This window comes from Diabrotica undecimpunctata, chromosome 5 (assembly GCF_040954645.1).
Source record: "Diabrotica undecimpunctata isolate CICGRU chromosome 5, icDiaUnde3, whole genome shotgun sequence".
In the NCBI taxonomy this organism is placed as follows: Eukaryota; Metazoa; Arthropoda; class Insecta; order Coleoptera; family Chrysomelidae; genus Diabrotica; species Diabrotica undecimpunctata.
Window position 1 is genome coordinate 94,848,925 of NC_092807.1, and position 14,014 is coordinate 94,862,938.

General features: G+C 35.1%; 1 protein-coding gene across 1 annotated transcript in view; it reads left to right on the top strand.

The window, feature by feature from the left end:
* LOC140441492 (uncharacterized) overlaps positions 1-14,014 on the top strand; it is a 70,676-nt gene that overhangs the window by 10,469 nt on the left and 46,193 nt on the right. The window contains exons 2-3 of the mRNA XM_072532247.1: positions 823-1,037; positions 3,050-3,161. Of these exons, the coding sequence (XP_072388348.1) occupies positions 823-1,037; positions 3,050-3,161 (327 nt within the window). The remainder of the gene's footprint in view (positions 1-822; positions 1,038-3,049; positions 3,162-14,014) is intronic.

The following is a 14,014-nucleotide window of genomic DNA, read 5'->3' on the forward strand; positions in this document are numbered from 1 at the left end:
CTCATAAAACAACCGCAAAGAACCACGACTATAAAAACTAACACAAAATACCACAAAACAAGCGCCAAATTCAAAGCAAAATTTAAGAAATCAACCGTTCTTAAATGCAATGCACATATTATACGACTGAACGAATATGAGATTTTTGCAACACGAGTCTCGATGAAAACGCGGTAAATGCGCTCAATTAAAACACGGCAAGTACATGATACTCGCTAGCACATATTGCTTTTTAGTTGAGTACTCTGTAGATACCGCATTTTAATTGCAACTATTGAAATTTGACACATACAACATATGCCAATTTCTTTATTTTGCTAGTAAACAAAATAATACGGCTTTTAGATATTGCAGAAGCATAAATAAGGTCACAAGGAATCCACATATAGCAAAAACTCGATTTTCAATTTTTTTTTGCAGATATCGCGTTTTAATTGAGGACGGCAGTAATCTATTATGTAGGTTTTTGTTATATAAATATTTTGTGTGTAGTTACTAGATTTGAGGTTATAATAAACAGCGTATGTAGAAAAAACTAAAATAAATATGTTAATACTTTACTTAGAAATACCATTATTACGCTTAATGTAATAATAAGAAATTATATAATATATAATAATAAGAAAAATACCTCTTCATCTACGATGAAGATAAGAAATCAAATAAGAAATCACAAATAACTCATTTTAACAAAAAATTGCACATGACTCTTTGTTGCAACAAAGTGTTCGACTTATTATTTTAATTTTTTTTGCACAAATAAAATTTCTCTAAACTGCACTTTAATGTTTTTTCTCTCAAAAGCATAATCTGTTTCAATAGGTGAATGTCCTAAAATATATACTCGTAATGAATGGGGCGCTCGAGAAGCATTAAGCGTCAAACCGTTAAGAAAAGATCCTCCACCGTATGTGGTTGTCCATCATTCGGCAACTCACTCATGTTTTTCAGTTGAAAATTGTACAAAACTTGTAAGAAGTATCCAAAATTATCATATGGATAACAATGTATGGGAGGATATAGGTTACAACTTTTTGGTAAGTCAATGAAAATAACTCTTTTTATCTCTGTTAAGACCGTACATGTTATCATAATCTTTATCATTATTATTTTTATCAATAACTAACGTCTTTAGAACTATTATGAAAATCGCTATTGCATTTTTAATCCTTTTACTTTAAGAATGGTTTTATTTAACTATATTTCTTTCATTTTTATCATCATTATTGACTTGTACGTCGTGGCTCATTCTATAATAATTATTCACCATTCTCATCTATTTCTTGCTTTGTTTATCCAATTCGTGATATTTATACTTTTCAGATAAATTTTATCTTGTCCATTGTATCGATTCTCAATTCGATATTCACGGCAAAGCACACATTTTTATTTGTCTGAAAATAGTATTAAATTTGAGTGGCTTTTATTAGGTATCAATGGTAGTGTTTAGGACCAAACAAACTGAAATTCTTCATTACACTGTAAGTCATCTTTTATTTTTATAAAAGATATATTTCAGATTCACTTTCCTAATTTAGCTCAGGCTAGATAAAGAAAGGTGAAAAAACTTTAGCAGATATTTGAAAGTTTTAAATAAAGTATTTCTAATAATAAGTACATAAAAAAATATAGCCAGATATGCATTGTTTTTTATAAACAATGTTTTTAAGCCTAAAATTTATAATTTTAGAAACAATCGATAAACTGGAGATTTTAGAATATAAAAAAAACTTATTTTTAAGAATTAAAATCGATAAACAATTAAACTAAATAAGAGTATTTTTAGCAATATTGCTAAATGTTTGTAACTATTGCAATAACAATTGTAAATGTCTAAAAATTTGTGACAATATGTGGGCTAAATTTCAGCGGAGTCGGTTTAGTATTTTATGTAAAGTGTTAATTGTTTATCCCAGAGACAAATATGTAAATAACTGTTCTTGTCCAAAAAATGGTCCTAGAACATTTTACTAAAGTGGAATAAATTCATGAAGGTTTCAGCTTTAACAATTTATCCAAAAATTTATTATTTATTTTAAAATTGTTATTAAAAATGATGTTAAACAGATTTATTGTGATAGTCATAAATACTGACAATAACTTCGTTATTTTTCCTTAAATTTAATTTTAACAAGTTAGTCTGAATATGTGGGTAAAAGACATATTTAAAAAAACCTACCACTAATGAGGTCCAAGATAATAATTTTTTAAATGTCGCTTTATGCAGGAGAGTCTTGGAATTTCAAAAGTGTTTTTTCGTGAAAACGCAGCGGTCTTTTACTTAAAATAAAAGGTTTAAAACTGCTTGTTTTTGATTGCACAAATACGTGTTTCAAAACTACCCAACTCCAGCTACAAATTCCACCCAATGCCGTCTCCATGGAAGTATTTCCGGCAACGTGATATTGTTTGTAATGTACAAGTTTAAATTCGGCGTTTTTTAGTCATGTTTCAAATGCCAGACTTTATAGAAACTGACTTTGTTTGCGGCAAAATACAAAAATTTCAGACAAAAGCTGTACTCTTCACCTTTAAAACGCAGTTTAATTTTTGTCGATAAGTCATTCTGATCAAAAGATATCGAATTTTTATCGTCGAGTTGATTCAAATTTTATTGATTTAAAAAATTGATTTGGCGCTCGTACTGACATTCATAATCGCCGGTACTTCAAGCTTTGTTCTTGAGAGAATGGTTCATTCTGTACATACACATACAAAGTACTAACATACGTTTTTGTTCAAATTTGTATCTCAGCTACATTCCTTGATTAAAACATGTTTTCCGTTTCCCCCTAGGAGTGGAGTTTTGAGGGGAAGCCCGAGAACAGGAGTGGCAAACATTTTTGCATCTTTTTGGAATCTCAAAATTGACATTTTTAGCAAAATTTAGCTTGTTCATATTAGAAGTTGAGGGGTATTTCGTCTCTGACGACTGGACTAAAACGATTTAGGAAGGAATTGCTCGTTTTGATCCATTTTCCATATTTCATTGTATTTTATTGTTGCCATATTTTAATGTATTTTATTATTAGTAGCAACGATCTTTTAGATTGGAGGTGATGGAACCATCTACGAAGGTAGAGGATATGGTATACATGGTGCGCATTCTATTCCATATAATGCAAGAAGCTTAGGGGTTTGCCTTTTAGGAAATTTTAAAGGTAAGAAAACATTTTGAAATTAAACTAACACTGTATATAGCATACGGTATTTCATTATTTTTTGGTATATATTATAATCGAAGACCACTGACATTTATAGGTAATATCACCAATTTATGTCACATCATTATTTAACTTTCGTAGTTGACAAATTCCAACTGTCAGTTGTCAAAATTGAGCTAGAATAGTGGATTTTCGCAACAGTATTCATAGGACCTAATAAATTGGGAAGTAGTATCTGGTAGACCAACAGTATCCCAACATTTTATTGTAACAGTTAATAAAGTCAAAATAGGTATGTCAGCATGGCACCATAAAAAAATAACTTAACCTAAATATTTAACCAAATAGGAAGACTATTAAAAGAAATAGCTTTAACAAAAGAAAGGAATTATATATTAATATGCAATACGGACCAGATCAATGGATTCCATGTGATGTAATAGATAGATTTTTAATGTTTTCGTGAACATTTTAAGTGTAAGTTATGTTCGTATCTAGTAAAGTGCGACTCACTTCAAGAAACAATTAGATTTATTTTTATATTATGAAATTTGGTTAAGTAAATAAGACTTGGGAATAGAGTTGGAAAGTTAATGGAGATTCAGATTTGTATTAATCATAAATTACTATTAATTACAAGATACACGAAAAAACATTAATTCTAAGATAAGAACCATGAAAGAAACTATTGGACATGATTCTCCAAAGATATGCAACAAGACTTACATGGAGCACAAATAAAACTTTGGAAAACCCTTAAAGATAATAAAACCCTTAACAAAATAAAAAAAGTGGATAACTTATATAAAAGAACTTTATAATGGAGACTATTGTTCTTTCAGAAGCAAGGGAAGGCAGGGATGATGATAACAATATGGAAATCATAAAGCAAGAAGTCAAGGATAGCTTATGTAAATTATAATACAGAAAAGCTCCAGGACCTAAGAACCCTTTAAGTGATGAAGAGAAACATAGAACAACTTAAAAAGAGATGTATCCAAATATCATCATCAGGAAAAAATTAACTATAGGAGCAATGCAAGATCTCAGAGCTACAACTACCACATCCACAGAGAGCTACAGCTTTCTGAGAAAAAGAATATCAAAATATTTAGAACGTTGAAAAAGAAAAGGTTAACTCAAGGAAATAAAACCAACTGAGTTAAATAGTGTTGGAATTATTCGCAATAAAGAAAAAAACAAAGATTTAAAAGGTGGAACGCAACCGTAAATACGTATTTCTGACTCGTTGGTCGTTATGAGTATCATGTAGCCAAGTTAGGGGAAAACTGTAACTTGGAAATATTTATTATACGAGCAATGCAACTAATTTGTGGCGCACCAATATCAGAACATTCATACTGGATAGTGAGAAATTGGTTAGTAAAGAAGAAGACTGCTAATTAAAATGGTTACTGAAAATTTTTTTAGGGATATCTTTCATAGTATAAAACCTATTTTTATTTTATTATCTGTAGTTTATTATATTTTAGCTAAAAATATTTTCGTGTAAGCCTTTCTCAATTTTCTAATCAAAGCAAACGATGTTTTTCACTGATTTAATCAAACATATTTCTTAAAAATTGTATAATTTTTGCTTAAAGCCCACTATAACATGTTGTATAAGTAGGGTATATAATTGACAACTCTATCAAATTTAACAAATTAACATCGCTGCCTTATCTTATTTTCGGTGTGAGATTTACTGAGCCGTTCTCAAAGACATAATCATGGACATAATTTTGGGATACTCTGTTACAATGAAGCTTACACACTATACAAACCAAACAGTAATTAATTATTGTATTTCAGATATAAATCCTCCTAACGTACAACTGAAAGCATTGGAAGATTTTTTGTCTTGTGCAGCAGCTGATAATAAAATTACTGCAGATTATCACTTTATCGGACATCGACAAGCTGATAATACAGAATGTCCTGGGGGGCGACTGTATGCAGTCATCGAAAAATGGACTCATTTTGAATCCAATCCACAAGATGCTTCCCAACAGAAACTGTAAAGACAGCAACGTTATTTTTTAATGAAATAAATACCTCTGTATCGCAATGTTTTTAGATTGTAATTATTAAACGATGTACACTTTCAAAAGGTTTTTATAAACTCGTACTTTAAAAATGTGTAAAAAATAAATCCGTGTCGTCTTGATTTTAACTGTTTTAATGATTTTTATACTTATTTTCAATACGACATCCTGTATCATATATAAAAACACGAAAAAAGAAATGGATTCCAATAGAAAACAACGACCTGCTTGAAGACACACTAACCAGTGATACACCAGGCTTAGAAAACGAAATAGAAGATATTGAACAAGCAAATAATAACTATGTCACTATAAGACAATTATTATATAATATTCTTTTGTTCCATTTAAAAACAAAAAATGTTTGGAAAAAACGGTTATTAATAAATTTTTTTTTTTTTCTTGGCTTGGACAATTGTCATTCAGCCAGTCACAATCAGCATGAGCTTTATTTTCGAATTTAAATATGCATATAAATATTTAAACAATTAGTGAAACATGATTAATATTGTTACGATAAATATACTGGCCTAACTTTTATGACTAATTATTCTGTTTTATTGTAGAAATTTCGGTGGAAGTCTAGATTCAAATTATGGTGAATTCTCCAACTTGATGTTCTCGACTATTCCAGTATATCAGGATTTCGTATATAAATACAACATTTTTATATGGAGAGTGAGTTAATTCTGAACCCGCGCTCGCGAATTTGTTACGTTCGCCTATAATAAATTATGTAATAATTAGTGGTTAATAAACTTATATAAATTATCGTGCCTTTTAATAAATTAAAGTAGGAACAAGATAATAAATTAGTAAAGACATTATAAATTAAAGACATAACAATTAATAAATTCACAACAAATGGTGTCAGAACAGTGGAATACTTAAGATAAATTGCGAAAATAAATTACAAGTGAATATAAAATAAATTGTGAAAATGGCTACGATTTATGAGCTGACAGTGACTAATTTAAGAAGACATCTTGAAGACAGAGAATTAGCTTCCACCGGAAAAAAGGCTGAGTTAGTCCAACGACTAAAGAACGCTTTGCTAGAAGAAGGACTAGATCCAGAGACTTATATATTTGAAGATGCTGTCCTCTCGTCGATTTCGAAAGTTTCTGGTGATGTAGCCAAAGTTTCTGGTGACGTAGCCAAAGTTTCTGTTGATGTAGCCAAAGTTTCCGGTGATATCGCATCATTAGAGAACAAAGTTTCTGGCGATATTTCGAAGGTTTCCGGCGACATCGCTTCTTTAGAAAGCAAAGTTTCTAACGAGATTTCTTCCCTGGAAAGCAAAGTTTCTGCTAACATCTCTTCAGAAATCTCTAAAGTCACTTCTGAGATGTCTGCCCTGGACGATAGAATATCTTCGTTAAAAAACCAAGTTGCTGCCGATAAGTTGGCCTTCGAAAAAAAGATTAAAGAGATGGAAAGGAAGATGGAAGAAACAGGGACAGCAGAGAGAGGTAACAATCCGATTACAGTGGAGATAAAAGAAGACGAGACGAAATGTAAGTTGGAAACACGGCCGAAATTTGAAGGAAGTGGAAGTTCTGTGCATGTCAAAGTCCCAACTTTCGACGGAAAATCGTCATGGAACAACTACATGAAACAGTTCGAATCAGCCGCAAGAGCGAATGGATGGTCTGAAAAAGAAAAGGCTGTAAACCTGACTATCGCTCTTCGAGGAGATGCCTTAGATGTGCTTCAGACCATAGCCGTAGAGGAGACCGATGATTTCGAACAACTGAAGAAGAGGTTAAATATGCGATATGGCCACGAACATTTGGAGCATGTATATCAGTCGCAGCTCAAAAATCGTAGACAGAAGAAAGATGAGGCTCTTCAAGAATATGAGGTAGATATTGCCAGATTAGTACGATATGCTTATCCAACAGCTCCCGAAGACATGATGGAAAAATTGGCCGTTCAAACGTTTATTGATGGTCTTCGTGATCATGAAATGCAGAGAACACTACGATTAGCTCGTCACAAGACGCTGGTTGATGTCTTATCCGCCGCTCTCGAATACGAGTCAGCTACGCAGGCCTCTGGCGGGTACAGTAAAGTTAGGACTGTAAAAGAGGAAGGAGATGAAGATAAACTTGACCAGCTCGTTAATATGATGAAAAGCATGACATATAAGAAAACGAAGACCATCAGATGCTGGAATTGTGGCGAAATAGGACACGTGCGAAGCTCCTGTAAGCACCCCAGGTACGACGCAAATCAAGAAACTCACCATCAGGAAAACTAGAACGGGTCAGCCTTAGGGGGGCAGCTTCGACCCAGAACGTTTCCAAAGACCCTCTCATACTAATAGCTTCTTTGAAATGTCGTGAAGATAGTGTATATGTAGATGGAGACATAAATGGTAAAAAGCATACGTTGTTGGTGGATACCGGAGCGACCAGATCCATTATACGCCCGACAGTTATAAACAGCCGAAAGAAACTGTTACCAACGAGGTTGCGACTTCGGACCGCTACAGGTGAAAATGCTAACATTCATGGAGAAATCCAGGTACAATTGGGAATTGGAGCAGAAAAGTTCGTCCATACTGTTATAGTTGCTGACATCGAAGAGGATGTTATATTAGGAATGGACGTAATGAATATGCATGGATTCCAATTGGATTTTAAGAATAAGGTAATCAAAGTTGGCAACGAAGAGGTATTTCTCCATCCACATAATGACAACACTGTGCAAGCAGCCATTACAGAAGATACAGTCGTGCCTGCGAGAAGCGAAACGATCATAGTAGCGCGACTACAGGGAATTGTAGACGAAGGGACACCTGTTATGATGGAGCCTTGGAACCACGACGATGAGGTTGGCCGTGGAATCATAATTGGAAAGGAATTGGTGACTTCGGCCAAAGAAATTCCTGTGAGACTTATCAATGTCAACGACTACCCAGTGACCATCAAGAAAGAGACAAAGGTAGGAACTTGTGTACCTGTGACATCCATAATCCGTCAGGCGACAACATCTGATAATTCCAACGACAAATTCGACCAAATGGTTGCAGTTGCAGGACAGTCTCTAAATCAGATGGAGAAAAGGAAATTAAGGGAATTTCTTCGGCAGTATCGTGATATTTTCGTACCGAAAGGAGGAAAGACGGGAAGAACTACCGTTGTTAAGCATAAAATTGATACTGGTAATGCTAAGCCAATTCGTCAAACAGCTCGACGATTACCACAGGCGAAGAGAGAGGAAGCTGAAACGATTGTTCAGGAAATGAAGAAAGACGGGGTGATAGAACCTTCTACGAGCCCATGGGTCTCTCCGGTGGTCCTGGTTAAGAAGAAAGACGGAACGACGAGGTTCTGTGTGGATTACCGTTTGCTGAACAACGTTACCAAGAAAGATAGTTATCCTCTGCCTCGGATCGATGACACATTGGACACATTGGCTGGAAGTAAATTGTTTTCTACTTTGGATTTGAAGTCTGGATACTGGCAGGTAGAAATGGACCCAGTAGATAAAGAAAAGACAGCCTTCACCACAGGATCTGGATTGTGGCAATTCAATGTTATGCCATTTGGACTCTGTAATGCTCCTGCGACATTTGAGAGGCTTATGGAAAATGTGTTGAGAGGGTTATCTTGGAAAACATGCCTGGTTTATTTAGATGACATAATCGTCTTGGGGGAGACATTCGAAGATCATTTGAGGAATTTAGAAAACGTTTTTAATCGACTTAAAGCTGCCCAATTGATGCTAAACCCCAAGAAGTGCCAGCTATTTCAAGGTAAAGTCAATTATCTGGGTCATATAGTCAGTAAAGAAGGAGTGGCCGTGGATAAGGGGAAAATCGATTCCATTAAGGAATGGCCAAAACCAACTGACAAACATCAAGTGAGAAGTTTTCTTGGACTATGTACTTACTACCGGAGGTTTATTAAGAAGTTTGCAGATATCGCTAAGCCATTAACGCGACTTACGGAGGAAGCAAGAGATTACCGCTGGGATACAGACTGCCAAAATGCCTTTGAGACCTTGAAAAAGCATTTAATAACAGCACCAATTTTAGGGTATCCACTGCCAGAAGGAGAGTTCATCTTAGATACAGATGCAAGTAATGTGGGAATTGGAGGAGTGCTGTCTCAGATTCAAGGAGGACAGGAACGAGTCCTCGGATATTTTAGTAAAGTTCTTTCAAAACCTGAGCGGAATTATTGCGTCACGAGAAGAGAACTTCTGGCAGTAGTGAAATCAGTAGAGCACTTCTATCAATACCTCTATGGAAGGAAGTTTTTAATCCGAACCGACCATGCCGCCCTCAAGTGGTTGATGCAGTTTAAGAATCCAGAGGGTCAGATAGCCAGGTGGATCGAACGACTCCAAGAATACGATTTTAAGATTGAGCACCGAGCCGGAGTTAGCCACAGAAATGCTGATTCTCTTTCCAGACGGCCATGCCCAGCAGAGTGTCCCCACTGCAACAAAACGGAATCCAAGGAAGCAGCAGTGCTAAGAACGACGATTGTCAACGACGACTGGACGCCTACTAAGATAAGGGAAGAACAAGAGAGAGATCCAGTTATAGAGAAAATCCGAAAATGGAAAGAGGAAAACCGTCGACCACCTTGGCAGGAAATATCAAACCTATGCTCAGTAGTTAAGACGTATTGGGCCCAGTGGGACTCATTTATCATCGAAGATGGCTTGCTCAAACGAGTCCTGGAAAATGATGACGGTTCAGAGAAAAGAAGACAGTTGGTGATTCCAAAGAGCAGAATAGCCGAAGTACTTCGTCAGTTACACGACAGTCCATCGGGAGGGCATTTTGGTGTAAGGAAAACCCTTCAGCGAATTCGGGAACGGTTTTATTGGATGAACAGTTCCGACGACGTAAAAGACTGGTGTAAGAAATGTACTATTTGTGCTACGAGTAACGGGCCTCACCGGAAAAGGAGAGCTCCTATGAGACAATATAATGTTGGAAGCCCGTTTGAAAGAATAGCTTTGGACATTGCAGGGCCATTTCCAGAAAGTGAAAATGGGGGCAAGTACATGTTGGTAGTAATGGATTACTTCACTAAGTGGGTCGAGATTTACGCACTTCCAGACCAGAAGGCCGCCACCGTTGCAGATAAGTTGATCCAAGAATATATCAGCCGATTTGGAGTGCCTTTGGAGATCCATAGTGACCAAGGCAGGAACTTCGAAAGTGATCTATTCCAAGGAATATGTGATAGACTAGGCATGAAGAAAACAAGAACTACCGCGTATCATCCGCAATCGGATGGTATGGTAGAACGAATGAATAGGACAGTTGGCAAGTATTTGACAAAGATGGTGTCCGATCATCAGCGAGACTGGGACCAATACCTTCCGTTCTTCACAATGGCCTACAGATCTGCTGTTAACGAATCAACGGGCCAGACACCAGCCAGAGTCCTATTCGGACGCGAAATGCGACTACCTTGTGATCTAGAATTTGGGTGTCGACCTGGAGAAGATGTAGCAGGTGAAGATTATGTGATCGAATTACGAAGAAGAATGGACGATGTACATGAGTTGGTCCGTTCCCACCTTCAGATCGCTAGCGACCGAATGAAGAAACGGTACGATACACAAGCCGAAAAGGGTTGCTTTAAGAAGAACGACAAAGTATGGCTGTATAATCCCAAGAAGCGAAAAGGTTGTTCTCCCAAATTGCAGCAGTTTTGGGAAGGTCCATACCTCATCATGGAGAAGATCAACGATGTCATCTACCGAATAAGCAAGATTCCGAGGGGAAAGCCGATGATAGTACACCATAACCGGTTGGCATCTTTCGAAGGTGACCACGACGTAGATGAAGAAGTGGAAGTAAACCAAGTCCAAGATGTGTCTGACCTCACGTTTGAGGAATTCATGGGTGCCTATGGAGGTACCGGTAAAGCGAGACATGGTGTTACCACTGAAGAAAAGCAAGATCTACTCGCGCTCCCCGATGACTACTCGCTGGCCCTTACCATCCCGGCCAGTATCAAAGACGCACCAGGGTTGGCATCCGTCTTTCGAAGGAAGTTTGGTCGAGTTGCAGAACTTCAATGCCAAGTGCCAGCTCCCGGTAAAACCTTGAAACTTCAAGATGCATCACGTTACCTTTTCTACCTGGTAACAAAAGACACTGCCCGTGACCAACCTACCTACCGAGATGTATGGGAAGCCTTACTTCAATTGAGAGGGCACGTACTAGAGTCCGACGTGCAAAAGTTAGCCATGCCAAAGTTGGAGTGCCGCCAATTAGATTGGAGGGTTATCCGAAATATGGTGGAGGAGATCTTTAAAGACACCGAAGTCCAGGTGTTAGTCTGTTGCAATCCGCATAGTTACTGGTGCGGAGAGAAAACCGTCCCTTGTCATTTTTATACAACTGGAAGTTGTAAAAGAGGGTCCAGTTGCCGATACCAGCATACAGTTCCGGTTCCAGTCCCGACAAGGTTCCAGGAGGAACCATCTTTTAAGAGGGGGGCAATGTTACGATAAATATACTGGCCTAACTTTTATGACTAATTATTCTGTTTTATTGTAGAAATTTCGGTGGAAGTCTAGATTCAAATTATGGTGAATTCTCCAACTTGATGTTCTCGACTATTCCAGTATATCAGGATTTCGTATATAAATACAACATTTTTATATGGAGAGTGAGTTAATTCTGAACCCGCGCTCGCGAATTTGTTACGTTCGCCTATAATAAATTATGTAATAATTAGTGGTTAATAAACTTATATAAATTATCGTGCCTTTTAATAAATTAAAGTAGGAACAAGATAATAAATTAGTAAAGACATTATAAATTAAAGACATAACAATTAATAAATTCACAACAATATAATAATAATAATATAATTATTCCGTACTTAGCTAATGTACATACTATGTTAATAAATAGTATATTATACCTTTATTATAATTCAGTTATTGACAAACGTGAAAAACATAGTGTATACATCTTACAAATAAAAATATCTACCTACTATGTTAATAAATACAACTATGGTAATATATATTTTTTTTTAATCACTACGTTAGGACATAAACCCGATTCAACACCTCGGAGGTTTAGATCCTCTTAGTGATTGTTTTACTATATTTTTATTTTCTTTTTTTTATTTTTTCTTTTTTTTTTAATTATTTTTTTTTTTATATTTTTTTAATAATCCTTTTTTTTTATTTATTTTTTTTTAATTTATTTTTTTTTAATTTATTTTTTTAATCTATTTTTTTAAGTATTTTTTTATATTCCTTTTTTTTTAATCTTTTTTTTTTTATTTTTTCCAAACATAGGTTACAAATCTAATTACAGGCATACTTTACTATCAGACAAAAAGTTTATCAAGCAGTCAAACATTTTCTTTTCATTAAGTGATAGTAGAAAGAGAATATTAACAGGAAGTGGGATGGTCTTGTCCACCATTCTTTTAATAAGGTTGTTGGTGTGTTGTTTATACTTTTGACATTCAAAAAATACGTGGTTTAAGTCATTTTTAATCTGACATTCTTGACAAATATCGGAATCTAATATATTTATTTTAAATAAATGTGCAGGATAACATGCATGACCAAATCTAAGTCTACTGATGGTAGTTATATATTTGCGAGGGAGGATGAAATTGTTATACCAAGGTTTTTTTGGAATATTTGGTTGTATCAAACTATATTGTGTTGTTGAAATACTACAGTACTTTTCCCAGTGTGCTTTCCAGTTGTTCATTTGTTCAGTTCTTGAACAAGCAAAAGCATCTATAATGCAAGGATGATAGTTAGTTAGTGTTCCATGAATGATGGAATTTTTAGCTAACTGGTCTACGTGTTCATTATATGTAAGTCCTGAATGTGCTTTGATCCACATCAATTGTATTTTTTGGGTGTATTTATTAATTTCAAATAAGCATTTTTTAATTAAAAAAATGTATGGATTAGAAGTACTACATGGTAGTTGCGGTTTTTGAATAGCTGTAAGTACAGATAATGAATCAGATAAAATTACTGCTGAACTATGGGATGCAAATTTAAAATAAATTAAAGCTTCATATATGGCCGCAGCCTCGGCACTAAAAATAGAGAAATTTGTGGGCAGCTTAAACATTTTTTCTATAAATTTATCTGGAATATAAAAGGCACAACCAGTACCCTTTAAACTTTTAGATGCGTCTGTATAAATACAAACAGATTTTGGCCAATTTGTTAGATAGTTTTTTAAAACAATACGACTTATTAAAGGGTTCTCATGATAAATAGGTTGTATTATATGTACTTGATCCAGTAACTCAAAGAAATCTTTAAAATGTACCAATTTATTTGCAACTGTAAGTTCAGTATCTTTATTTGCAGTATTTCGAAATGCTTCGCATAAGGGTGGAGAATTCTTGTGAGTCCAATATTTATTTGTTAAGTCGAAATAGTTTAAACTACTAATATCTTTATATAAACAAGTGTTGTAACCACGAACTTTAAGGAGAAATTTTTGACTGAGATATTCTCTTCTAAATTTACTGGGCGGTTCCATTGTCTCAACATAAAGTGGTTCAATAGGGGTAGATCTCATAGCACCCATGCAACACCGCAAAACTGTGTTTATAAAAACATCTATACGGCCTAAAATATTGTTACTAGCGGATCCGTAAAGTACAGAGCCATAATCTATAATGGACCTGATATAAGAACGATAAAATAGAAGACATGTTTCAACATCAGCACCCCACCAAGTTTTTGTAATTGATTTGAGAAAGTTTAGTGCTTTATTACACCTATCAAGCATAAAATCAACATGCAGTTTCCAGGTCAGTTTTGTATCCA